This window comes from Palaemon carinicauda, chromosome 38 (genome assembly GCF_036898095.1).
Source record: "Palaemon carinicauda isolate YSFRI2023 chromosome 38, ASM3689809v2, whole genome shotgun sequence".
Taxonomy (NCBI): Eukaryota; Metazoa; Arthropoda; class Malacostraca; order Decapoda; family Palaemonidae; genus Palaemon; species Palaemon carinicauda.
The window spans coordinates 31,125,759-31,153,137 of record NC_090762.1 but is presented as its reverse complement, the minus strand read 5'-3'; the positions used below and the strand labels follow the sequence as shown (position 1 = coordinate 31,153,137).

General features: G+C 45.1%; 1 protein-coding gene and 1 pseudogene across 4 annotated transcripts in view; one reads left to right on the top strand and one right to left on the bottom strand.

The window, feature by feature from the left end:
* LOC137630524 (SCY1-like protein 2) overlaps positions 1 to 27,379 on the top strand; it is a 332,551-nt gene that overhangs the window by 277,266 nt on the left and 27,906 nt on the right. For all 4 annotated transcript variants that reach the window (XM_068362042.1, XM_068362041.1, XM_068362040.1 and 1 more), the window contains 2 exons: positions 4,845 to 5,081; positions 16,898 to 17,030. In XM_068362042.1, coding sequence (XP_068218143.1) covers positions 4,845 to 5,081; positions 16,898 to 17,030 — 370 coding nt within the window. The remainder of the gene's footprint in view (positions 1 to 4,844; positions 5,082 to 16,897; positions 17,031 to 27,379) is intronic.
* On the bottom strand, positions 7,721 to 11,542 carry LOC137630006 (uncharacterized; annotated as a pseudogene).

Below are 27,379 nucleotides of genomic sequence, written 5' to 3'. Positions count from 1 at the left end.
ATGATTCTGACCCTTCTGAGCAGAAGAGTAATTAGTCCACAAAGGCCAGTTGTAGTCATAAGAATAGGGTTCTTGATAACATCACCACCCCTTAACAGGGAGTTGGACAGCTCCTGGTGGTACCCAGCCTTGTGGAGGCTAGGAGTACAGCCCTGCACCACAGTCCTCGGGACTAGGTACCTGGTTATTGGCCTGACTACCCTGGTAACCAAGCTGGCTGGGGATGCATGGCCCGATGCTGAGCTGTACACTTTTCATTTGATTGAGCATGGCCCCATGCAGACTGGATCTGTGGTGTTATTGGACTGAGGCCCGGGTGCCTGACTTGACTACCCTGGTAGCAAGGAAAGCCAAGATGGCATGCACTCTTGCTGATGGCCAGGTGTTGGAGGAGCTTTGGCTCCCTCAACCTGCACTTTTTCTACCTGGTTGTGGAGTGCCACTCCCTTCTCTGTTTGTTCTTACGTGACATACAAACCCTTGTCTTTTGATTAGGGAGATTGATTCAGCGCAAGCTAGAGACAGTCGTTAAAACTTGGGTAATGGAGGGAACCGGTAAGGAGTCCCTCCCCTTTTCTCAGCTGGAGAGCTTTATTTTTAATTTGGCTGCTGTCAAATACACATGTACGGCCAGCACCTTACCGATTTTTTTCTTTTTCTTATTCTATTGTAGGAAGTGAATGCAGTTTTATACTTATTTAGGAAATTAAATAAGATGTTCGTACTTTTCCAGGGGAAGGGTGGATGCTGCAACCAGTTTATGAGTTAAGCAACTGTAGATCCACACTCCCCCTGTGTATCTTATAGGAACCATGATTGTTCCCAATCATCCCCATGTACCAATTCGGGTCGTGGCCTCCTTTGAAGTGTCAGGCATATAGTCTGAAGGGGAAGAAGCAAGCTAAGCATTCACCCAGGGTCTGATTTGGCATTGTCCAAGAAGACACAGAAGAAGTCTTTGCTGCTTCAGTCTCCTTAAGGTGTGCAACTGCTTTTCAGTCCCCAGGGAGTATGCATCAGGAATAAAGTTTGATCTAAGGAAATCTTGGCTTCCATATGTGTTTCAGATAGGCCCTCCATGACTTTGTTGATGGAGCTTATAGCTAAGGCTACTTCTCCCCCGGTACCCTAATGCCAGTGTCTCCTTTGATGCCAGTGGTGAAAGACAAGGGGGTGCTTGCAGTGTCAGAGACTCTGGTGGCCCCTCCTAAGCCCAAAAGGAGAAATAGTACCAAATACTGTACCTGATATTGGGCATAAGAAGGCCTCCAAGGCCAAAGGGCATGTTTCCTGTCACCATAACCCTTGTCTCTGTGGGTCTGGGGCCAGTATTATCTGCTCCCTCTGTGTCTGTGCCTTTCCTCTACTCCTGTTTCAGTGTATGTGTTGTTGCAACTGTAGGAATAACCCATGTAGTTTCTCCCCCCAGGGAAAAGCGTTGTTGCTGGTCGCTTAGACCTTTGCCCATCTGCTTGCAGAGCCTGGAGCAAGAGCTAGGAAGAAGAAGCATGGGCATTGTTCTTCATTGTTTGCTTCATCCTCCTACTCTGATTCTGACTTTTCTTCCAAGATGAAGAAGAGGAGATCAAAGAAGTCAAGGAAGACCAACTGTAGTTGTAAGGAAAGGGCTCCTTTTGACATCACCTCTCTCATGAGGGGATTGGACAGCACACAAGTGGCTTCAGATCCTGTTGGGGCCCATGCCACAGCCCTGTGTCATGGCCCGAGGGGCTGATGGATCTTCCTAAGGCTACCCCAGTAGGTGTAGCTGCCCCTATGGCCCCGTCTATAACACGAGTGTGCAACCCTGATACATTTTCTGTTCCTGGTTGACTCAGATTGATGAAAGAGCTTCGGCTACCTTCCTCTCCCATCTTTCTATGATTTTGGATGCCTTCTCCTTCCAGTGAATTCTCACTCAACTTGGTTGAGAGGATGGGACCCCATTCAAAGATGTCATTACACGCTAGGATGTAATGGAAGACCAAGAATGTGGGGTGGAGTTACCTTTTCCCCATACCGCAGAGGGAGAAGTGCTTGGTACTTTGTCTCTAATGGGATCTGTGCCAAGTATTCTCTTCCTTTTCCCATTGACCTACCGTGGCCTTCATCAGCCCCCAATTACTTAGAGTACTGGGTTCTGTCCTTTGGGCAGAACAGGCATACAGTACTCATATGGGGTCGCAAAATATCCAGAGCATCCTGCCACGCTCATAAGTTCTCAGGGTCTGAATGTTCTAGAAGCAGACTACTCCGAGTCAGAGAATTCTTTTGTGTAGGTCCTTGCTCTTACCTATAAGTGCAATGGCATGGAGGAGGCAACTTTGACACCTCTGTTGGGGAGAACATTTTTAATTGATCAGCACTTTGATGTTCCTCTTTGGAGTTGCCATGATCGGAACTTGTTGATATATGGATCTGAAATCTTGCTCAAGTCCAGTTGGTCCTGTCCCCCCTCTTACTCTCAAAGGAGCAAAGGTTCTACATGCCAGAAAATGCTGTGTCAGTCACTTTGCAGGCTGACCTGTCAGTGTACGCTCGGACGGGTGAACTCTCTTTGGAGAGACACAAGGCATAAAGCACGTCCCTCTCAGCCTCTTGAGTCGGCGGACATGGATTTGTCTGCCCTGGCCTTTCTCCACACTGTTTCCTGGCTTGACCAGTGGTCAGGAGCAGTTATGTACTTGACAAAAAAAGGGAAGTTATTAACTGTGGAGTCATTGGAGAAGTACTAGAGTCTTGTGTTGTCAGGTGGGAAGGCTCTTACCCTCCTGGCTCATCAGTCAGCAAACCAGTGGGTTAACTGGGTTTTGGGGAAACAGGATGCTCTGATCTCCTGTTTCTCAAAATAAGTTACCCGAGAGTGGCGTTGTTGCTAAAGAACTCAACAGGATCCACATCTTTCCTTCCTAAGTGTTTTGTGCAGGCAGTGGTGGAATCTTGGAATACTATTTCATAGGCCTCCCTGACATAACACTGTTTCCTTCAGGTTCCCTGGCCTTTTAGAATGGAACAGCAGTCAAACCATCAGATGCAACCAAGCCATATGGATTGAGGAATGGCCCTGGGCCCATTCCAAGACCTCTATCAATACCATCCACTACCTCTTCAGAAATAGAGCCTGTGCTTGCACAATCATTTCCAACAACCCAAGCTGATTTTTTCACGAAGGGTTTGGTGGGAAGAGAGGAGATAGAGGAAAATTCTGATTCCAATGTTACTCTCTCACTCTGCCAGAGTAGTGGGGATACCTGTCTCACCTGTGGGTGGCCTGGCAGACACCTAGGCGAGCATTGGGTATTGAGTGTCCTTTGTGATGCACAATTAGTCTTCAAAATTTCTGTTCTCCAGGAGTTTAATTTCATTTCAGTTTAAAAAATTCTGTGGTATATGGTTTCCACTCCAGTATTTTTAGAACAAAGTCACACCCTATACAGGTGGCACAGCTGGACCAGAGAGTAGGGTGCTGAAATACAGTACCCTTACATCCTCCTTCCTTTGCAATGAATGTTGGTACAACCTTTCAGTGTCTTTATTACTATAAAAGAGCTACTTCAAAAAGCTTTATTTTTAGTAGTCTTCGCATCGTGAACAAGAGTCCGTGAACTTGCAGCAGTTTGCAGAGAAAGAAGTTTCCTGCTCTCCTGGCAGTCTCCTAATACTGACCCTGGGTCTTCTCATGTTGGACATGGGAATAAAGCCTCTCCAGAATTGGAACTTCTACAGCCTAGTGGTGGTAACCTTTGTCTGGTGTTTACCTTACAAGCATATTTGCAGAGATCCGCATCATTAGTAGGTAATGTTTCAAAATATCTAGACCAGCAAGTCCCCTTGTATAGGGCCATCAGTGTCTCATGATGTACCTCATCAAAAAGGCTGATTTACCATCAATCTATGAAACCCATGATAGAAAAAATTTCTTCATTAATCTCTTTTGCTAATACACGTATGCAATTTCAGAATATCCAAAGCTTGACAGGTTGGTCTGGAAATCAGTTTTTTATAAGATGCTACTTGAATCAAATCCAAGTAGCAACATGCATGCATGGTGGTCAGGTTGTTTATGGTACCTACTGAGGAAATTGGTTAGAAGAGATGGATCCTCAACTAGATCCTATTACAGAGCTGATGGTTATCATGCTCCTCTAAAGATGAGTGGCCTGACTTGTTAGTCATTTCCTTTCATATATGTAATCATGAATCAGGTCTTTGTTTGGTATTAGTTAATTTGACTCTTGTGGTGAACAAGTCTTATCTTTTTATGCTTTTGTACAAGTCCTTGGGTACCACACTGTAGCCTAATCTCAAAATAGTTGCTTTTATGAAGGTGAAGCTATTTTTTTGGAGATGCTGTGTGGTTCAAAGACCCTCCCACCCCTCCTAGACTTGTGAAGGAGAAGTGGGAAAAAGTGTAGGCATACTCATCGATTAGAAATATGGTTGCTGGATGTAAACAAATGCCTGGGTAAGTATTGTCTTCAACATTAGTAACAGTTCTCAGAGGTTGACATGTTATCAGTTGCCATACTAAGTCAGCATTGAAGGTGCTGTGACAGGTTCAATATAGCTAAGATTTGCTGGGTTTTCCTTTAAGCACCGAGTCTGTGCCTTGCTCGTTCATATTGGATTCCCTATTGTAGCTTTTACAGGAGAGATCTTGGAGGTCACAGAGCTCATCCTCAAAAGTAGGATTTTCCTATATCAAAACCGCTCTATTTATTTATATCTATTCTTTGTTTCACAATACATGGGCAGTATAATGTAAATGCTTATCACATATGAAGATTGTATACTGTGTATGTTTTATGTACAGTACTAACTTTTGCCCTTGTTGAAATTTACAGATTATGCTCCAGTTGATGCAAAAAATGGAGCTTTTGCTTGGGAAGACACCGCCAGATGATGTTCGGAGCGATGTTCTACCTTTACTTTATCGAGCGTTAGAGTGTGATACGCAGCAAATTCAGGAATTGTGTTTAAGTGTTATTCCCTCATGTGCTCAACTTGTAGAGCATCATGCTATGAAAAATGCTCTCCTACCAAAAATTAAGAAATTATGCCTTGGAACTGGTTATCTCTCCGTGAGTATACAGGAATTTTTGTAAATCATTATCTGTGATGTTTCAGATTCCTCATATACTTTACCTTTTATATATGTTTTTATAATGCCATTTATTTATAGTAAAGCTGAGCTATACATCCCATCAGATAGCTTTGCAGTAGAAGCATTGCTTTACTACTATATCACGACCATTACTTAAAGTTAAAGCTGGTTGGTTAGCAGTGGTTTCACAAATTTAGTTAATTTGTATCTACGTCTGGTTCACCAACATCAGTACTGGTGCTACCAAGTTGAAACAAAAGTTTAGGCGATAATCCAAAGGAAATATGATATCCAATGAAATAACAAAATCATATAGATATCTGTAGAAATTATAAAAGAATTGACAATCATAAATCATTTAAACTGAAATGAGACATACTGCCTAATGGTTTTTGGTGAATCAGATGTACTTGATCTTATACAGTACTCCAAGAGTGTGTGCATTTGCTTCGTTGCACTAGAATTAATAACTACTCTTTGATGTCAACTAATTTCACCCTTTTCAAGTCAAACAAAGAATGACTCAGAGATATGCAAACTGGTATTTCCTGCTGATTTCATGATGGTCTTTCTGTACTTTAATACAATAATTACCAGTAAATCAAATTAATTGTAACAATTCATGCATATGGTGTTAGGTCTATATATAACCTACTCTCTCCCTCATAATACAGAAATGATAAAATATCAATTGCAGAACAGCCTTCATGTCTTCACATCATGGGTTGTTCTGTATGCATCCATTATTTTAAAGAGAACATATTAATTGAAGACCTTCCATTGTACTTAATCAGAATAAGAAATTATTGTGCAGAAATTTGATGCAATTTTCTCCCATAATCCAGTATATGAGTAAGTATTTGATCTGTATGCTTATGCTGTAGTTATTCCCAAAAGAATTTCAAAAAAGGGATTTTGACAAAGGAAAAATCTATTTCTGGGCGAGAGACCTGTGCCGCCCAGTGAAATGCTCCTTTTACATCATTTCTAAGGTAGAAACTGCTATGAATTTAACAGAGAAAAAATTGTATAGTAGTGCTAGGTTGAACCCAGCTCTCTCACCTAATAAGGTGTCGGTATAATATACTGGGGCGTGATAAATCACAACCAGAGGTCTCGCACCATTTAGATATCTCCTCTCAATATCCCTGTTACGGCGATGTGCCGTTCAACACCTAACTCCGATCTCTACTACCAACAGTCCAACCCACGCCAGTGACGTCACTCCTTATAGCACCCAAGATTGGGGTCGAAGATGGGAGGGAAGAAGGGTGGGATCACTGGGCGGCACAGGTCTCTCGCCCAGAAATAGATTTTTCCTTCGTCAAAATCCCTTTAATCCAAGAAAAAGGATATACGAGGAATCCTGTAGGTAATTCCCCGCAAACATTAAGGAGGGAAAATAAATACAATAATGGAAAAAATCCCACACTAAGGATGGCTGGTAAGGCAAGGCAAATAATGATGCAGATCAAAATAAATAACATCCTTAATGGTAAAATAACAAAAACCAACTTGTGGGAGAGTAACACTAATAACAGGTATAAACAAAAACAATTCGTAATAACGTAAGATCACTAACAGGAGTATAAAATAATACACCATAAGGGTGTAGCTCAAGTAAAACAAAACCAAAACCAAGTAGGAACAATAAGTAAGGCAGGTAGGAGGAAGGAGGATAGAGCAAGACGTTGTGATTAAGACTCATTACCTTTCAGGAGGACCCACATTCCCGGCTGCTACTGTAGCAAATTTTAGAGCTTCCAAAGGTTTTAGGTAGTGGCGTTTAAAAACTTTAGGGGACTTCCAGCCTGTATATTTCGTAAGCTCATCAAAATTCATATGATGGAAGTAATTAACTGAAGTAGCCACAGCTCGTATATCATGGACATGGGGGAATGATTCAGGGTTAGCCTGTTTAATAAAATAAAGAATCTGTTGTCTGATTCCTTTCAGGGTAATGGTTCCTCCATTTTCTCTAATGAATAAGGGCCCTGTGGACTTCATGGAAGTTCTATTTAAGTAGGATTTCAGGGTGGTAACTGGACACAAGGATGGGTCCTGAGGAAGTTGAACAATCTTCCAGGAGGACCATCTGTTCTGAGGGTCCTCATTTTTAGCCAAGAAAATTTTGTTAGGGGAGAGAAGGACTTCTCCTGAAGAGAGAAATTCAATATGACCTGGGTCTCTAGCCAAAGCTGACAGTTCTGAAATTCTGGCGCCAGAAGTTAGGCTCAATAGGAACAAGGTCTTTCTTATTAATGCTATGTAATGGCAAGATTCGTTAAGAGTGTCAGAGGCCAGCTTAAGGACATCATTCAAAAACCAGGAAACTGTGCTAGGGCGAGTTGATGGTTTCAATATGGCGCAGGCTTTCGGGATTGACGAGAAGTATGAATCCGTAAGGTCAATATTAAAACCAATATGGAAAATCTTTTTCAAGGCTGACTTAATTGTAGTGATGGTGTTGGCTGCAAGGCCTGATTCAAAGAGAGTTCTGAAGAAGGTTACTGTCAGATTCATAGTCATCTTTACAACCTTTGAGTCCCTTAAAAACTTTGCAAGTTTTTTAACAGCCGAGTCATATTGTTGGAGGGTAGATTCCCTTTTGTCTGATTCCAAAAACAGGGTATTTTGGGGATCAATAGCAGCACCTCTTTGGGCTGCAAATTTCATGAAGTCCATAAAGTTAGGGCATTCTGAATTCTTGAGGAAGCTAACACATTGCGAGTTTGTACTACTTGTGTTAGAATGGGATTGGGTATCTGTCGAGGGTTGAGACCCAGTTCCACTAACAGAGGAAACCAACTGCTTTTGGGCCAGTTGGGGGCTACCAGAGCTACTTGGCCCCTGAAAGACCTGAGTTTTTCCAACAGTTTCATCAGAAGATTTATCGGAGGGAACAAATAAATCCTCTCCCAAGTATTCCAATCCAACGACATTGTGTCTGTGGCATAAGCCCGAGGGTCCAGGTTGGGGGCTACGTAACATACTAGTTTGTGGTTGGACTCCATCGCAAACAGGTCTACCTGGAGACCCGGGACCTGAGATAAGATCCATTTGAATGAGTGTTGATCCAGGGACCATTCTGACTCCAGTGGAGTTGTCCTCGAAAGTGTGTCCGCCACTACATTCCGCACTCCCGCCAGATGGACTGCTGACAAATGCCACTTGTTCGATGCTGCCATGGAAAATATTGCTAACAGGACGTGATTTATGTGGGCTGACTTGGAGCCGCCTCTGTTTATGCAGTGGACTATGACTGCGCTGTCTAGAACCAGTCTGATATGAAGGTTCTTGGCTGGGGTCAGTCGCTTTAGAGTAAGGAATACCGCCATGGCCTCTAGAACATTGATGTGAAGTTGTTGAAATACAGTCAACCATAGTCCCTGGACTTTCCTGTGTTGGGAGTATCCTCCCCAACCTGTTAAGGAGGCGTCTGTGTGAATGACGAGTCCTGGGGCCGGATGTCGTAAGGGGACTGACTTCGATAGACTTTAGATCTTTGTCCATGACCGAAGTCTCTTTTTTAGAATTGGGGGAAGTCGAGCTCTTTTGTCTCGATACTTCCTGTTTGCCCTGGAGCGCCATACTCTGTTTATGTCCTTTAGTTTGGCCTTCAGAACAATATCTGTCACGGAGGCGAACTGCAAGGAGCCTAGGATTCTTTCTTGGTTCCTCCTGGATGTCAACTTATCCCTGAGAAAAAGTTTCGTATTCTTTGCTATTTCTGTCCTCTTGGCTTTCGGGAGACATAGCGTATGGGAACGTAGGTCCCATTGTAATCCCAGCCATTGAAACTTGGTCTCCGGGACCAGGCGGGATTTGTCGAGGTTGACCTGAAACCCCAACTGTTGAAGGAAGGTTAATACTTTGTTTGTTGCCGTAAGGCAGTTCTCGACGCTGTCTGCCCAGACAAGCCAGTCGTCTAGGTAAGCTACTATTTGAATTCCCTGGGTTCGTAGTTCTTGAATTACCGTCTCTGCCAGTTTGGTGAAGATCCTGGGTGCTATGTTGAGCCCGAATGGCATCACTTTGAATGCGTAGGCTTGGCTGCCTAGTTTGAAGCCTAGGAAAGGACGAAAATGCCTTGCTATCGGAACGTGATAGTAGGCATCTGCAAGATCTATAGAGGTGGTGACGGCCCCACGGGGAAGTAAGGTCCGCACCTGAGAGACGGTTAACATGTGGAACTTGTCGCATCGAATGTAGGAGTTCAGACGGGACAGGTCGAGGATTACTCTTCGCTTGTCTGAGTCTTTCTTTGGCACGCTGAACAAGCGACCTTGAAATTTTAATTGATGAACCCTTTGGATTGCGTTCTTCTGCAATAGGTCGTCTGCAAACGAGACTAGCTCTTCCGTTGGAAGTTGGTAGAAACTGGTTGGTGGAGGGGGCCTTTCTATCCAATTCCACCCCAGACCTTTGGAAATTATGCTGAAAGCCCAATTGCTGAACTTCCAATGATTTCGAAAGACTTAAAGTCTTCCCCCTACCTGAGGATTTTCAATGGGGTGAAGAGGATTTGCCTCCTCGGCCTCCGCGGAATGTCTTGCCTCGGGTGAAACCCCTTTTGCTACCCCTGTTACGAAAGGCCCCTCTGGCGCCAGAGCCTCTGGCGGGCTGGTAGCCTTGGAAGGAACCTTGAGATTCATAGGTTGGGTTAAAGGCAGGGGAGTAACATACGAGGTCGATGCTACCTGAGCCTGAGGGACCAACACGTACTGTTATTGAGGGTGCCCCTTCGAAGTAGAAGGTTGAGAACCTTGTGCCACAGAAACGGGTTGCACAAACTGAAGGGGCTGTCGGTTCTGAGAGGAGTGGAAGGGCCTCAGCCTCTTCCTGCCTCGAACAGAGGTGCCGGCTGGCTCAAACTTCCGCTTGGGGACGAGGCCCCACCTAACCTTAAGGCTTTGGTTAACCCTGGCCGCCTCGCTAAGGACGGTGTTCACCAAGTCCTCTGGGAATAGATCCAGACCCCAGACCGGGGCTTTAATGAGCCTGTTAGGCTCTTGTCTGATAGTAGCCTCAGACAAAACATGTCTTCGGCAACGAAACCTGGCAGCGAGAAACTCGTAGGCATCGACCAACAGAGTCTGTAGGAGGGATTTAGTGAGGACCTTAAAGAGAGGTTCCTCCTCGTATGTAATGGCGGTCATCTCGGCCATAGTGGCGGAATTAATGGATCTACTGAGCCTGCACCGGGCTTCGAACTCAGGCGGATCAGCGAGTCCGGAAGCCTGGGGAGATGTTCTCTGAACTGTGTGGAGGCATAGTCAGCTTTCAGTTTGCCTGTCATGAAGGTGGCCAGGGCGTTATGCCAGCACTCATAGTCACCCGGGAAGAGGAGGGAAGTCAGGTCCGTCTCCCGGAGCTGCGGTAACGGCTTGTCCTCCTTGATGGCCTGATAAGCTAGGTCCATCATCTTGGTGACGCATGGAGTGGGGGTTTGCTCATCAACCACGAACATCGTGTATGAGCTCTTGTAGGGTGTGAGCATAGTGTTCACACAATCCCACTCATTCAAAGTGCAAACCCAGGTGGACTGGGCTTGTTCCTTAGGGTAGACGACAGTCTCCCTCGGAACTTTGTCCAATCGAATAAGAGCTTCCTCAGTCAAACGAGTGAAGCCGGGGAAGGGGAATTGGAGGCCCGGTGGATAAACTCAAAGTCCTCAATGGGCCGGGTGCCAAAACCTTCAATGGTCAGCATGCCATCCTTGAACGGAGAATGCAGAGCCATCTTCCACGGATTATTCTTTGTGAATTCCGGGAGCTTGGAGGCGGCGGGGATGGCATATTGCTGCTGTTGTGGCAGTCCCGAGCGCATGAGGCTTTCTACTAAGCTCTCATTATTTTGCACCCTCTCAGTGAGGGTTGACATCATGGACCCGATTTCAGACAAAAGCTTGTTGGAGAAAGCTTCCGGGTCGAAGGGAGCCACCGGGGTGGCAACGGAGGCTGGCGTCGTTCTCAAACCATGAGAAAAAGAAGACGCAACAGCAGAGTCTTTGGGGACTCTAGAAGAAGCCTTGACAGACTTCGGAGACTTTGAAGACTTACGGGTCTTGAGTAAAGGCCTACGTTGAGCCTTAATCTTCGGGGTAACTGGGCGAGGCCTGATATCAGCCCCGTGTTTCCCCGGGAAGCCCTAAAAAGAAGAATGGGTAGAAGTAGTAGAAGAGAAAGTCGGGCTAAGGAGAGGAATCTTAGCCCGGGACCCACCTGCCTCACGTACCTCCCTACCTGGATCCGGTTCGTCAAGGGCCATCGGTTCTATATCGAGGCTAATAGCCGCGACGTCTTCTGTTATGGTCCCGCCCATCTCTTCCTGGTCCTGGTCTAAGAGCAAGGTCTCAATCTTCGCGATGATGGGGTCCGCTACATCTTTAGGAACCGCCGCCGATGTCTTGCGTTTGGGTAGATCAAGGAACACCATTCTTCAGATAATACGTAAGGCTGTTTAGCCTTAATGTTACGGGCGAACCCGCCAACCCAGACCTTAAGGGTCGCCAGGGCTGAGGTCTTAGCTGGCTGGGAGCTCTGAAAGAGAATAGACCGTTACTAGTGGCAAGAGACTTCAACGTAGGAAGTGAAGGTTGGATATCACCTTGTGAAAACGGTGTCATCGATTAGAGGACATGGTGGAAATAACAGAAATGTCAAAGATTAATATTATGTAAATCTAAAAGTAACTGCAGTTCCACTTACCGAGTCCGAGGTGAGCGTCGAAACCAGCTTATAACAAACCAGACAGTTGTCTGGGTGCCAGACGGTCAGGTCGTCAACAAGGACAGCACAGTGGGCGTGCGACCTGCATACGTTGTGGCTGCAAGCTTGGTGAAGGACCGCCGCACAGGCTGTCATCTTACAGCAGACCACCTGTAAAATAAAGATACATAGGTATCCCGTAGTAGGTAGGTTCTAGAGGAGCCCAGGGGCTCCGGGTGCTTAAAGTAAACCGGCAACCGCCGGGTAGAATTGTTTTCTAAGCCATAAGGGCTATCAGTAGAAAACACCTAATAAGGTAAAATACAAACAAATAAAATCCGTTGGCTATGATCATTCAGAGGGGGAACAGTCGAGTATAAAATATAATATGAATAATAATATGGTTAATGATAAACCGTTGGCTCCGGGGAGACAACTGAGAGACCCAGGGGTCATGCTAGCCTACCGGGGTAGGCGGGACAAACGGGGGTGGAAGGTCGAGAGTCAGAGACTCACCGACGGTCGCAAGGACCTAACCAAAAAACTCGACAAAGTTCAACAAAATTCGAATGCTACACAAGGGATTCCTACAAATAAAAAGAGGGTAACATCGTGTGGCGTCCGTGGTATGCGGAACGTCACACGGGAAGGGTGGGGAAATCCTATTAACTGGGTCCCGTGGGGTGTGGAACGGCACGGGGGAAACGCCGTAAAACCCAAAGCATAGCAGAAATCACTCCAGCCGATCGATGGCCAATCGGAGTGACGGAGAGAAAATGGCTACGAAAGGGCAGGAGTAAGCGTAAAAATACATATATATAGCCTCGCTAATGTTCACGGTTCCGTAGGGAGAGGAGTCAGTCGACACCCCGGGGAAGGGGGATGGGGGAAGGGGACTGGGGAACGAGAGGACTCGACCCGTAAGACAAAACAGCTGACTCCAAGCCTCAGAGACGAGAGGCATCCCTGGAGTGGGGATGGGGTAGGCGGGTGGGTGGGGATGCCAGACGCCTACAACAAGAACAAGCCAATGGGGAGGCAGGAGGCGATCACGTGGGACAGGGAGACCAGGCGTACCAACCTGGTCGATGAACCACGACAGATAATAACGAAGGATCAAAAACGGATAATGACTAGGTAATATAACATATGATAATATGGTAAAATATAATGAATAGGGAAGCATGCGATAAAAACCATTGGCTATTCATAGTAAGAGGGGGACGCAGGAGAGAGGCAGGGAAATAACGAGCCGAGCTCTCCAGTGCCGGTAGGTACCGAGCTGGACAGGGGGGCCAACATAACACAAAATCGGGTAGATGCCGCTCGAAATAAATACATAAAACTCAAAGAACTGCCTCGCGAGAGTCCCACTCAAACTAAATAACTAGGTGGTAATATGAGATACTGTATCGTAATCTGCTAATAGATATCACCTCGGTAAAAAAAGTAATAGCGTGAAGTAACCAACTAGGAGCGCCCGAAGGCAAGCTGGCATGCCAACCTAACATCGACTATGATACGTAGAGTAATATCATAACTGACTGATCTTTAGTGAAAATACCATAATCATAATGTAATAAATAACACAGGGTGTGGACGGTGATATACCCAGCAAGGTTCGAAACGAAAAGCAATTAGTATAGAGGACTAATTGTAAGACGTTAAGAACGAGTGAGAGGAGGTAGCCGGCCATCATGGCGGCCTCGAAGCGGGGCCGCGAACAGTAATAAATAAAAACTTGAAATATAATAAAAAACTAAGGGCAAGGCTACCTCCATAGATTCAAAACTCATAGATCTGGTACTTAACTTAGATGGAGAGACAGTAGAGTCCGACATCATTGTTAAATCCTGGGTAAAACCGAGAAAACACACCACAGAAAACAAATCAGAGTACACACGATGTGCTATGAAAAAAGAGTGACGTCACTGGCGTGGGTTGGACTGTTGGTAGTAGAAATCGGAGTTAGGTGTTGAACGGCACCTCGCCGTAACAGGGATTTTGAGAGGAGATATCTAAATGGTGAGAGGCCTCTGGTTGTGATTTATCACGCCCCAGTATATTATACCGACACCTTATTAGCTGAGGGAGCTGGGTTCAACCTAGCATTCCTATACAATTTTTTTCTCTGGTAAATTCATGGCAGTTTCTACCTTAGAAATGATGTAAAAGGAGTATTTCACTGGGCGGCACAGGTCGGAGCCCAGAAATATTTTTTTAGCAATATCTTGAATCACTTATAGTTTGATATGGGGATTGATATGCTTCTATTTTGACTTCTCAGTTAGGGCTATTCTTAATAAAGTTTCAAGATGTACTTACTATTACATGAGATTTTCAGAATGATACTTGAATACAGAGGTAATCGGTTGACCAGGGCACCAGCCACCCATTGAGATACTACTGCTAGAGAGTTTTTGGGACCTTTGATTGGCCAGACAATACTACATTGGATCCCTCTCTCTGGTTACAGTTCATTTGATCTTAGCATACACATACGCTAAATAGTCTGACCTATTCTTTCCACAGTCTTCTCTGTCCTCATATACCTGACAACACTAAGATTACTAATCAATTCTTCTTTGATCAAGGGGTTAACTACTGCAATATAATTGATCAGTTGCTACTCTCCTCTTGGTAAGCATAGAAGAGACTCTTTAGCTATGGTAAGCAACTCTTCTAGAAGAACACTCGAAAATCAAACCATTGTTTTCTGGTCTTGGGTAGTGCCATAGCCTCTGTACCATGGCCTTCCACTGTCTTGGATTAGTTCTCTTGCTTTGGGTACACTTGGGCATGCTGTTCTATCTTATTTTTCTTAATCTTGTTTTTTGAAAGTTTTTATAGTTTATATTTGAAGGATCTAAGTTACTGTTGTTACTGTTCTTGAAATATTTTATTTTGATTGTTAATGCTTCTCTTGTACTTTATTTATTTCCTAGTTTCCTTTCCTCACTAGACTATTTTTTTCTTGTTGGAGCCCTTGGGCTCATAGCATCTTGCTTTTCCAACTAGGGTTATAGCCTAGCTTGTAATAATAATAATAATAATAATAATAATAATAATAATAATAATAATAATAATAATGATAATAATAATATTGTGAGGGGATGGTTAGATAATAGATACCCATGAAACACAAAATACCAAATCACTGCTGTTTGTGCATGGTTGACATGCTCCCCTATAGAAAATTTCAGAATAGATTGGGAAGGGAAGATTTGCCAAAGCTGAAAGACTCGTGTGTTAGTGAACATGAAATGCAATTCAACCTCTAGATACAAAAGTTTCTGTATATGTAAACCTCATTTTACAACATGACTTATGAAGGTTTTTTGCTTCTTTATGAAAAAATATGCGGGATACGAAATGTAATTTGCACGGTTAGGTTAGGTGTATGAAATGATTCAAATGTATTTGGCTATATTTCATTCTATTGCATTATACAAAAAAAATCATGTTACGTAAGCCACTCCGGAACTAATTAATTTTGTATCCTGAGGTATTACTATACTGTATACATATTAGTTCCTAAATGGATACAAACCTTTCATCCTTTACACTAAATGAGGGGATGATTTCGACGCAAGCTGGAACGGCTGTTAGATTCATAAGTGAAATGCTTAACAACATGTGGTACACCCATCTGATGGAAGAGCCTCACTTTGGGTTTGTCTGTAACGAGTACAGACATATACTGTAGCTGTATCCTTATCAGAACTTTTTTTATTTTTTTTTTCTTGCAAGAAGTGAATGCTAGCTTTTTATTGTTGTAATGGATGTGAACCAAGAGATTCATGTTTCATTGGGAAAGGTTGGACCTTACAAGCTTATGATTAAACAGTTGTAGATTCACACATTGCTTCTTGTAGGAATGTAGGATGTAGCATCTTGTGCTGTGACAGGCATAGGCTCAGAGGTGGAAGAAGAGAGCTAAGCCTTCTTCTGGTTCTATCATGATAATGCCCAAGAAGACACAAAGAGGTCTTTTGCACCTTTGTGTCCTTAATTAGAGCGACTGCTGCCACCACCCTCGTGCATACTTTACACTCCTGGCTCAATCTCCGTGGAGTATGCATCAGGAACAAAGAGCCCTTGGCTCTGCAGCAGTTGTCTTATCAGGTCTTGGCAGTGTGTAGGGTTTCCCTAGTGTTCTCCACACCACATTGGAGGTTGGAGGCTCTTCAGTTGTTTCCATACAGATCACTGACAACGAGTTTGACCTAAGGACCACTAACAACGAATTCGACCTAAGGACTGCTTACCACGAGTTTGACCTGAAGACTGCTGACGACGAGTTCGACGTAAGGACCACTGACGATGAATTTAATGTAACGAAGACATAGGCTTCCTTAGGTCTTTCAAGAAAGCCTTCCATGACTTTTTTGAGGGAGGTGGTATCGAAGGCTACCTCTTCCCATTATTCTCAGTGTCAGTGTCTCCCGTAATGATGCCAGTGGTAAAAGGTGTGGTCGTGCCCCAGTGTCAGTTTCCTTGTGGTACCCCCCTAATCCCAAAAAGACTGTTGAGGTTTGTTGAGGTGAAGCCTATACTGACAGAAAAAGTTCTGGCACCTGGAGATGTCACGCTTTAGATTGGATGTAAATCAGTCCCTGGGCCGTAGGTGCCAGGCAGTGAGTCTCCCTACGTAAAGGACGATGGTTTGTTTTTCACATAAGAATAAATTAACACATTTTCAAGGTAATTTGTATTTTTCCTAGCTTTACAAACCTGAGTCCCTCAGCTTATTCATCCCTCCTCAACCACTCCTCTCAGTCCTTAGCCAAAAGGTCTTAGGTGAATGAAGAACCCTTGACAAGTAAGGGAGCGGAGCTCCTTACCCTCCCTCTGAACTATCACTTAACTGCTCATTAAAATGATTCAACAGCTGTCCAGCTTGCACTGAAAACATAGTTCCTACATAAAGGACTTGGGTTTGTAAAGCTAAGAGAAATACAAATTACTTTTAAAGTATTATGCTTTTTTTTCTTATTATCAACAGTTTTATATTACTTAGAAGTATTGGAATTTTATTTTTTAAGAATGGTTACAATAGTTATGTTGAACACCATTTTTTCAGGTACGTGTCAATTGTCTTGTGTGCGTTGGCAAGATTTTAGAACATCTTGACAGGTGGTTAGTGATAGATGATGTTTTACCATTTTTAGAACAAATACCATCGAGAGAAGCTCCAGTTATTATGGCTATGATTGGTAAGTAGGGAAATATAATTTAGCACTGTACAATTTACTTTGTTATAACACTTTGTTCCTACTTGAATACAAACTCTCATCCTTTAATAGGAATATGTTCCAAGTGAAGCTTGATATGAATGTTAAAACTTTAAAAAGGTGGTGGTAGTTACTGTTAGATGGAGTTTGAGCCCTGCTCACCCTACAAGCCACTAAGCCCTTACTTTGTTTTCAGTCATTGTATAATAAAGATGCACCCTTTTGCTTTCTCTTTTAGATAATTTTGTAAGCAGGGTGTGGTCGGCAATAGATGTTTAGAAGGAAGGACGGATATCCAGAGGTTTACCAATAACTTTAGCTGTGTGTCAGTTTTCTGTGCAAACCTGCCGATATCCATATTCTTCTTCCTGTTAGTTAGTATTCCAATTTGCTGTTTATTTCCTCGCTTGTGCAGCCCTGTGACGACAATGACATGTTCCTAAGGAGATTGATATCTTAAGCATCAATGGCCACTGTTGGAAGAAGGTTTATTTCTACAAGGTATAAAAACCCTCATCCTTTTTTATTAGGGAGATTGATTCAACGTGAGCTGGAGTCGGTCGTTAAAGGTGTACAAAAGGAGTTTATCCAGAAGGAGAGTGTTCAGGGCGAGTAGCCTCGCCTTGCCCCTTTTCCAGCCAGAAAGCCTTTATAACTTTTGATTTGAGCACTAATGCGTACACATTTAGTCAGCTCCTGTAAAACTTTTTCATTTTCTTTCTCCTTCAGGAAGTGATTTGTTTTTATGGAATGGAAGCAAGAAGACCATGTTTACCAGGGGAAGGGTAGACACTGCAACCAGTTTATGGTTAATCTGCTGTGGATCCACACTCCCACAGTGCATCTTGTAGAGAGCATGACTGTGCAGGCATCCCCATGCACTGAGTGTAGGTGCAGTGGTAGGTGTATGCTCTGAAGAGGAAGACATGCAAAGCGATCATCATTGTTGGCCTGGGCAATGCCCAAGAAGACTCCTGGGAAGTCTTTTGCTGCTTCGGGCTCCTTCATTGTGTGCGACTACTTCTGCCACTTTTGTGTATACATCATTGGATCTGTTCTCGTAGAGTTTGCTGCCGGGACATAGAGCCCTCGGATCTACAGCAGCGAGTTTTTCAGATTTCACTGGTGTGTGGGAAAACCCTAGCGTTTGCAGCACCCTTACAAAGTTCTGGAAGCTTTTCACTTATGACAGTGCAGGCTGTTGATGACAAGTTTCAACTAAGGAAGTCGGGCTGCCTTACATCTTTCAGGTAGTCCCTCAATGATTAGTTGAAATAGTTAGTAGTCTTATCCCTCGGTTCCCCTTGTGTAAATGTCTCTGGTAGTGCCAGTAGTGATGGGCATGGTGGTTCCTCAGGTGTTACATAGCCAGGTGGTTCCCCCCCCCCTCCCCCCCCCCCCCCCAAGTCTAAGAAGGCTGCTAAGTCTGGTAAGGTAGCTCCCAGGCTGGTGGGTAAGGTGCTGACACTAGGTGCCATGGCCGCTGTAGGTGGTGGTAAGGCAAAAATATCAAGGCCAATGTTACCCCTTCCCTGATCAAGCAGAAGGTACCTCCGCTTCGTCCTCGACAGAGTGGTGCATCAGTTCGAAGTCTCCATATATGTTCACTCGAGTGTTCACTCTTGTCTCTGCCGGGGCCCATTCGAACAAGATTTGCCTTCTTGGTTATCTTGACAGTTGATTGAGCCTCTTGTTTTCAACAAGACAGTTAATCTAGGATTGAGACTGACTCTTAGCCTTTTTTCATGATCTGGGAATCGTTATCTGCTGTCAACAAGATACATTCTTAACAACCAGGGTCAGATAGTAGGAGCAGATTGTCCCTCCTAGTGGCTGTAACGGAAAGCTAATTGCTCTTTGGGGTTCCCTAATGATCGTTTTGTTCACAACACATCTAAACAAGAAACTTCCAGTGTACTGTTCTTCATTTCCAGACCAAACAGCAGTGTTGGAGGATGCATTTCAACATCCCTGGAACAACCTGTGTGCTTATGTTTTTTTCCATTTTGTATGTTTCATTGGGTCATTAACAGTGGTGTAGACCCCAAACTTCAGGATGACCCTGGTGGCTCCCAAGTGCCCATAAGCTGAATGGTTTACTGATCTGCTGAGGCCCCTCATTGAGGTACTGAGAGAACTACCCCAGTGTCCCAGCCTCCTTTATTAAGCCCACTTTGGAGGAATTCAACAACTCTGAGGCGTCCCTGTCATCATGCATGTTGGTTATCCAGCATCTCTGAGTGAAGGGTTTTTTCGAGGCATTGCAAAGGAAATGTGTGGATACCTGCACAGATCCACTGCAGAAGTTTACCAGGAAAAGTGGGCCATCTGTGATTCGTATTGTAAACAGGATTTTCTCTGAACCGAGATTCTCTGTTAGCAATTGCTGATTTCCTCTTCTTTCTTTGCTGGAAGAAGCACCTCTGCAGTGAGTGTGGTACTATTTTTAAATATTAAACTTAGCCGGTGAATATATAATAGCTGACGTCTCGGACGGCTCGACAGAAACACAAAAACTCGCGAGCGATCGCCATGAAGGTTGCGGGTGTGCCCACCAGCGCCAACTATCGGCCAGATACCGCATATACATGTAAACAGCTCCAGTTCTTCTCTGTCGGTCTTGTCGACAAGTTGATTCCATTACTCGCTGTTGACCTGGATTTTTTCGTCATTCTTGGTGAAGTACTTCTTTTTGGTTTTGAGCTTTCGCAGTGCAGGTGTTTTTTATCTTCAATTAAAACTCTTGAACCCTTTTTTGGATAGATTTTATTGTTGATGACTTTGGATTGTTTTTGGATTTTCTTTGACTTTTCAAAATGGCTGACCCTTCTCCTATTCCTAAATTTCGTAAATGTAATGCTAGGGATTGTAACAAACGTCTTCCAAAGGCCTCTCTCGACCCACATACCGTGTGTTCTAATTGCCGGGGTAAAACCTGCCAATTAGGAGATCGGTGTGATGAGTGCGTGGTACTTTCGGAATTCGACTGGCTAGAGTTTGATAAGTATTCTCGTAAGCTTGAGAGAGATAGGGTGAGGAGAAGTTCCTCTAGATCATTAGATTTTTCCTCCTCCCATGCCCCTGAACCTAATCCTTCCCCTGTAGTAGTTGTACCTGAACCTTCTACTAGCACTCATGAACCTTCCATGCGGGATATGTTGCTTGCCATTCAAGCGTTGGGCGAAAGAGTTGAGTCTTTGGCAACAGACCGTAATCAATTCATGGCGGATGTGAAAGTGTTAAAGTGTCAGAGTGCCACATTAGAAAATCGTGGGGATAAAGTGATTAGTGCGCAAAGTGTCTTTAGTGTTGCGACCAAGGGTTCGTCTGTTCGTGCTTGTCGTTCTCCTAGTCCGAGACCTCTTGCAAGCTCCCATGCACCAGGGAGAAGTAATGTCGTAGGACTTATGGGGACGAGAGGCTCTAACCAGCGAACAGACGTTCCCTCTATGGTTTCGGGCGTGTCTCGTCAAGACCGCCCCTACCATAAGACGAGCGAGGCGGTTTTCTCCTCGTCATCCGAAGGCTTCTCGCGAAAGAAACCTTGGAGCAAAGTTTCTAGACCCTTAAAGCGAAAGTCAGTCCCTTCAGGACAAGTCCAGCGTCCTGGCTGTAGCCATTGGGACAGCTCTGACCCTGTGCAGTCATCGGAAGACTGCTCGCCGCCTAAACGAAAGTGTAAGACGGGCTCCGAGAGTCTCAGTAAAGGCAATGTTTTGCCGTCACAGACGTTACCATTGTCTCGGCCTGTTGATCCTAAATGGGTTGTCCTGCAGGATATGCAGAATAAGCTTGCCTCCCTTATGGAGGAGTATACCGTTGAGCAGGATCATGATGATCCTCGCCGTTACGCTGATCGAGATCCTGGCCTTCAGCCGCCCAAACGAGCCTTTACTCGTCCTGTTGACGTTACTAAGTCACGTCAGTCACGTGACTTGGAGCCTCACTCGATGCAGTCCTGTGTTGACTTTCAGCAGCTTGTTGACGTTCAGCCACCGCCGCATACTCGTGTTGACGTTCAGGACGTTCGCCAACCAGCTCAGTTGCCTTGTTTTGACGTTGAGCGTCAAGCACCGCAGTCAAGGGTTGTTTTGACTGCTCAATCTAGGCAGTCAAGGCAGTCTCGACTTGACGTCGAGCGTCCTCCCGCTCCTGTTGCTGTTGCTGGTCAGTCCTTTATGCAGTTACATGACGTAGCGTCCTTGACTGCTACTGATGCTCCTTTGCGTGTGGACTTTGCTTGTCAAGCATTGCCACCACGGCAGGTCTCTTCCTTGCTTGAGACTCATCAATTGTCGGACGAGGTTCCTTCAGATGAGGATGTTGCTGATCCCTTGCCTACTGATAATCCTTTGGACGTTTTATCAGACGTGGAAGAGCCTAAGGCTGCGCAACCTTCCATGGATTTTAAGAAAATCATGATGGTTTTTAAGGATCTTTTCCCAGATCATTTTGTTACTGCTGCTCCTCGTTCGCCTCCGTCTGAGTTTGCGCTAAGCTTAGCTGCTGCCAAGCCTTCCTTTACTAAGCTAGTGCTTTCTCGCTCTTCTAAGAGGGCTTTACGTCTACTAGGCGACTGGTTGGTTACCAGGAGGAGTTTGGGGAAGACGGCCTTTGCCTTCCCACCTTTTAAACTAGCTTCTAGAGCGAGCGTCTGGTATGACACGGGAGAAGTTCTCGGCTTGGGAGTCCCTGCCTCTGCCCATGGTGACTTCTCAAGCCTCGTAGACTCTCCCCGTCACCTGGCCATGAGACGCTCTAAAATTTGTTGGTCCTCCTCGGACCTTGTCCATCTCCTTAAAGGGGTTTACAGGGCCTTCGAAGTTTTTAACTTTTTAGATTGGTCTCTAGGAGCATTAAGCAGGAAGATCTCGTCTGCTGACCAGGATGTGTCCTTGCTTATTATGTCTTGTATGGACAAAGCCATCCGCGATGGCTCCAATGAGCTCGCCTCCACCTTTACGTCTGGAGTCCTGAAGAAGAGAGAAACCCTTTGCTCTTTCCTTTCAGCAGGAGTTACTCCCTGTCAAAGATCGGAACTTCTCTTTGCTCCCTTATCGGCTGCCTTGTTTCCTCAACAGCTGATCAAGGACATTGCTGCTTCGCTTGTACAGAAGGACACACATGACCTGATGGCTTATTCTGCTCGCAAGGGAGCTCCTTTTTCATCCTTTGTTGTGAGACCCAGAATCGAGACTCCTGGGTCTAGGTTTATCCCGCCCTTTCGTGGCAGAGCTCCCAGCAGGGGAGGCGCTCGTACTGACGGAAAGAGAGGCAAGAGGAGAGGGTCCAAGTCCTCTCGTGGCAGAGTCTGACTGCCCACGTCCTCAGACAGCGGTAGGGGCCAGACTGAACAACTTCTGGCAGGCCTGTGAGAAGAGGGGTGCAGACCAAGAGTCTGTGTTGTTGCTCAAGGAGGGGTACAAAATACCTTTTGTACGCAGACCTCCTCTAGTAACAGTTCCTCTAGACCTCTCTCCCAGGTATCGAGAGGAGTCAAAGAGACAAGCTCTACATCACCAGGTGTCTCTGTTGCTAGAGAAGGGAGCGGTGGTGAAAGTCTCGGACCTTCAATCACCAGGATTTTACAACCGTCTCTTCCTAGTCCCAAAGCATACGGGAGGTTGGAGGCCAGTGCTGGACGTCAGTGTGCTCAACGTTTTTGTTACGAAAACAAAATTTACGATGGAGACCACGAAGTCCGTCCTAGCAGCGGTCAGAGAGGGAGACTGGATGGTCTCTCTCGACCTGCAGGATGCGTACTTCCACATTCCTATACACCCGGATTCCCAACCGTATCTGAGGTTTGTTTACAGGAATGTGGTGCACCAGTTTCGAGCACTGTGCTTCGGCCTCAGTCCTGCTCCTCTCGTGTTTACGAGGCTCATGAGGAATGTGGCAAAATTCCTTCATTTATCGGGAATTCGAGCCTCCCTGTACTTGGACGACTGGCTTCTCAGAGCATCGTCCAGTCATCGCTGTCTGCAGGACCTACACTGGACGTTGGGTCTGGCAAAGGAGTTGGGACTGTTGGTAAACTTAGAAAAGTCTCAACTGATTCCATCCCAGACGATTCTCTATTTGGGGATGGAGATTCGCAGTCTAGTTTTTCGGGCTTTTCCATCTGCCACCCGAATAGAGCAAGCCCTGCTCAAAGTCCGACTCATGCTGAAGAAAGACCTTTGTTCAGTAAGAAGTTGGATGAGCCTTGTAGGAACTCTGTCATCCCTGGAGCAGTTTGTCTCGCTAGGGAGACTTCACCTTCGCCCTCTCCAGTTCCATCTAGACTCTCACTGGAACAAGAGCAAGACTTTAGAAGCTGTATCGATCCCGGTCTCCGAGCCAGTAAAAGCATGCCTGAACTGGTGGGACAGCAACATAAGTCTGAGAGAGGGTCTGTCCCTGGCAGTCAAGAACCCAAACCACGTGTTGTTCTCAGACGCGTCGGATTTGGGTTGGGGTGCGACTCTGGACGGTCGGGAATGTTCGGGTCTTTGGACGTCGGTTCAGAAGAGCATGCACATCAACGGCAAGGAGCTATTAGCGGTCCACTTGGCCTTGATGAGTTTCGAGAGCATTCTTCGAAACAAAGTGGTAGAGGTCAATTCAGACAACACCACAGCTTTGGCGTACATCTCCAAGCAAGGAGGCACTCACTCCCACACGCTGTTCGTGATCGCAAGGGACCTCCTCATCTGGTCAAAAAATCGAGGCATCTCCCTGTTGACAAGGTTCATCCAGGGGGACTTGAACGTCTTGGCAGACTGTCTCAGTCGGAGAGGTCAGGTGATCCCCACGGAATGGACCCTCCACAAGGACGTGTGCAAGAGTCTTTGGGCGACTTGGGATCAACCCTCCATAGACCTCTTTGCCACCTCGTTGACCAAAAGGCTCCCGACCTATTGCTCGCCAGTCCCAGATCCAGAGGCGCCCCACATAGACGCGTTTCTACTGGACTGGTCTCACCTGGACTTGTACGCATTCCTACCGTTCAAGATCGTCAACAAGGTACTGCAGAAGTTCGCCTCTCACGAAGGGACAAGGTTGACGTTGGTTGCTCTCCTCTGGCCCGCGAGAGAGTGGTTCACAGAGGTACTTCAATGGCTGGTAGACGTTCCAAGGAGTCTTCCTCTAAGGATAGATCTCTTACGGCAGCCCCACGTAAGGGATCTTCATCAAAGCCTCCCCGCGCTTCGTCTGACTGCCTTCAGACCATCGAAAGACTCTCAAGAGCTCGAGGCTTTTCGAAGGAGGCAGCCAGAGCGATTGCTAGAGCTAGGAGAGCTTCTACCATCAAAGTATACCAGTCGAAGTGGGAAGTCTTTAGAGACTGGTGCAAGTCAGCATCTATTTCCTCTTCCAGTACCTCTGTAGCCCAAATCGCAGATTTTCTCCTACATCTGAGAAATGTTCGCTCCCTCTCAGCACCCACTATTAAGGGCTACAGGAGCATGTTGGCGTCTGTATTCAGACATAGAGGCTTAGATCTTTCCAATAATAAAGATCTCCAAGATCTCCTTAAGTCTTTCGAGACCTCTAAGGAGCGTCGTATGGTAACTCCTGGATGGAACTTAGACGTGGTCCTAAGGTTCCTAATGTCCGACAGGTTTGAGCCATTACATTCAGCCTCCCTGAAGGATCTCACCCTCAAGACGCTTTTCTTAGTGTGCTTGGCTTCGGCTAAAAGGGTCAGTGAGATCCATGCCTTCAGTAGGAACATCGGCTTTTCCACAGATAAAGCCACATGTTCACTTCAGCTTGGTTTTTTGGCCAAAAATGAACTGCCTTCTCGTCCTTGGCCTAAGTCATTTGATATACCTTGCCTGTCAGAGATCGTAGGCAACGAGCTTGAAAGAGTGCTGTGTCCAGTTAGAGCTCTGAAGTTTTATTTAGCTTGGACTAAATCCTTACGAGGTGGATCTGAGGCCTTGTGGTGCTCAGTTAAGAAGCCTTCATTACCTATGTCAAAGAATGCTTTGTCATATTTTATTAGATTTTTAATCCGAGAGGCTCATTCTCACTTGAGTGAAAAAGACCGTTGCTTGCTTAAGGTTAAGATGCATGAAGTAAGAGCTATAGCAACTTCCCTGGCCTTTAAGCAAAACAGATCTCTGCGAAGTATTATGGACGCGACCTTTTGGAGAAGCAGGTCGGTATTCGCGTCATTTTACTTAAAAGATGTCCAGACTCTTTATGAGGACTGCTACACACTGGGTCCATTCGTTGCAGCGAGTGCAGTAGTGGGTGAGGGTTCTACCACTACATTCCCTTAATTCCAATATCCTTTTAATCTGTCTCTTGAAATGTTTTTAATCTTGTTTTGGGTTGTACGGAAGGCTAAGAAGCCTTTCGCATCCTGGTTGATTTGGCGGGTGGTCAAATGTCATTTCTTGAGAGCGCCCAGATTAAGGGTTTTGATGAGGTCCTGTTGTATGGGTTGTCGCCCTGGATACTTCAGCTCCTTGGAGTCTTTCAGCATCCTGAGAGGATGGCTGGGCTTCGTGAGGAAAGCGGACTAACAAGGCAGAGTAATCGTCAGAGTCAGCTTTCTTACCAGGTATCTATATTTATTTGGGTTTTGTTATGATATAACTGTCAAAAACTCTAAGCATATACGCCGTAAACTGTATTAATACTGGTCTCTACCCACCACCATGGGTGTGAATCAGCTATTATATATTCACCGGCTAAGTTTAATATTTAAAAATGATATTTTAATTATAAAATAAATTTTTGAGACAGCTCTGTAGTGAGTCAAATTTGACTCATGAGGCTGGTAAATTTCCATCCATTTAATAATAACCTCATGGTAACTGTCCATGCTCTAAGGAGTTTCGAACAATTGTCTTCCAAAGGAACTAAATCCTTCTGAATAGGACATCTTGAAGGTCCCTGGATCTCTCATGAGAGCCCCCATACAAACCTCTCGAGTTAGCACCAGGTTGTAATCTCACACTGAAGACCGTGTTCCTGGCTTTGGCAAAGAGAGTCAGACAGCTACATGGCATTTTGTATGCTATCAGCCATACCGAGGGATAGAAGGTCTTGTTTTTGTTTGTCCCTCAGTTCAGGGTGAGAACACAGAACCTAGCAATTCAGGATCCCAAGTTTGATGATCTGCTGCTTTATTATAGGAAGGCGGTTGAAACGCTAATTTAAAAAACTCAAGCACTTGAGTCCTGAGCACTAGAGAGACTTCTTATGGTCCAGGAATGTTCAGAGGCTGATGTCAATCTTAATGACTTGAGGAAACCATCAAATGCTCCTACACCCCTATGATGCACAAGGAGGGTCACCCTTGACAGTGAAGATACACAAAGTCAGGAGTATCAGTACACAAAGTCAGGAGTATCAGTACAACCATAGCCTTCAGGAAGATTCTGTCTGTGCAGGAAGTCATGAAGGCTGGAATTTGGAAATGCCAGACGACCTTTACTTCACAGTACTTCCAGGAATCTACCCACCGATACTTATACTGTGTATCTTTTCTTTGGGATGGGTAGTAATTGCTCAACAGGTGGGTATAGAACTCTTCTCCCTCACGGGATAAGTTGTATCTCATCCAGATAATGGTTGTGACATAAATCAAGAGTGAAAGTTAAGAATGACTGTCAGCTCTTCCTTTACTCTTCCCCTCTCTAAGGTACAGTAGTCGTACCCTTTTCTTGCTGGATCGGATGCTAGATGCAGGTAAGCTATGCACTAGAGCAACTTTCTCTACAATAATTAGTTATAATTGAAGTATATCCCCCTTCCTCTGGGCAAGGCAGATGATTGACTTGTATCCACATTAATTACATAATGCCTATACAGTGGACAGCATATCCTGTAGGATATAGATTCTTCATTGACTTGCCAGTTATGGAAATGGCCTACCCTCACTTCTGTTGCACCCCTATGCACAGGAAGTTAGGGGTTTGACAAGAGTTATGACATTCTGGGGTCAGCTTACCAAGCCAGTTTTGGTCATAGGGACTTCCCCCTTCCTAAGGATAAGCCTTGCATATTGGAACCAATCACAAATTTTAAAGTTATGCTTATTTTTCATAACTATTCAAACCTGAGACCTCTAAGTTACACAGCCCATCTCAACCACCCCACACTTAATCCAAAGGTCATAGTGGAAGTTACTTTGCCTGTCAGGTCAGCAGGGCTTCCTCGCCACCTGGTGACCAACTATGTCTGCCTTGTTAAAAGTCTAACAGGCGTTCCAGCTTCACTGAATTCATTCTCCTACTAAAGGTCTCAAGTTTGTATAGTTAGAGAAAATGCAAATTACTTGAAAAAAAATTTATATCTCCCCCTATCCTCCTGTACAAGGGTGAGAATGG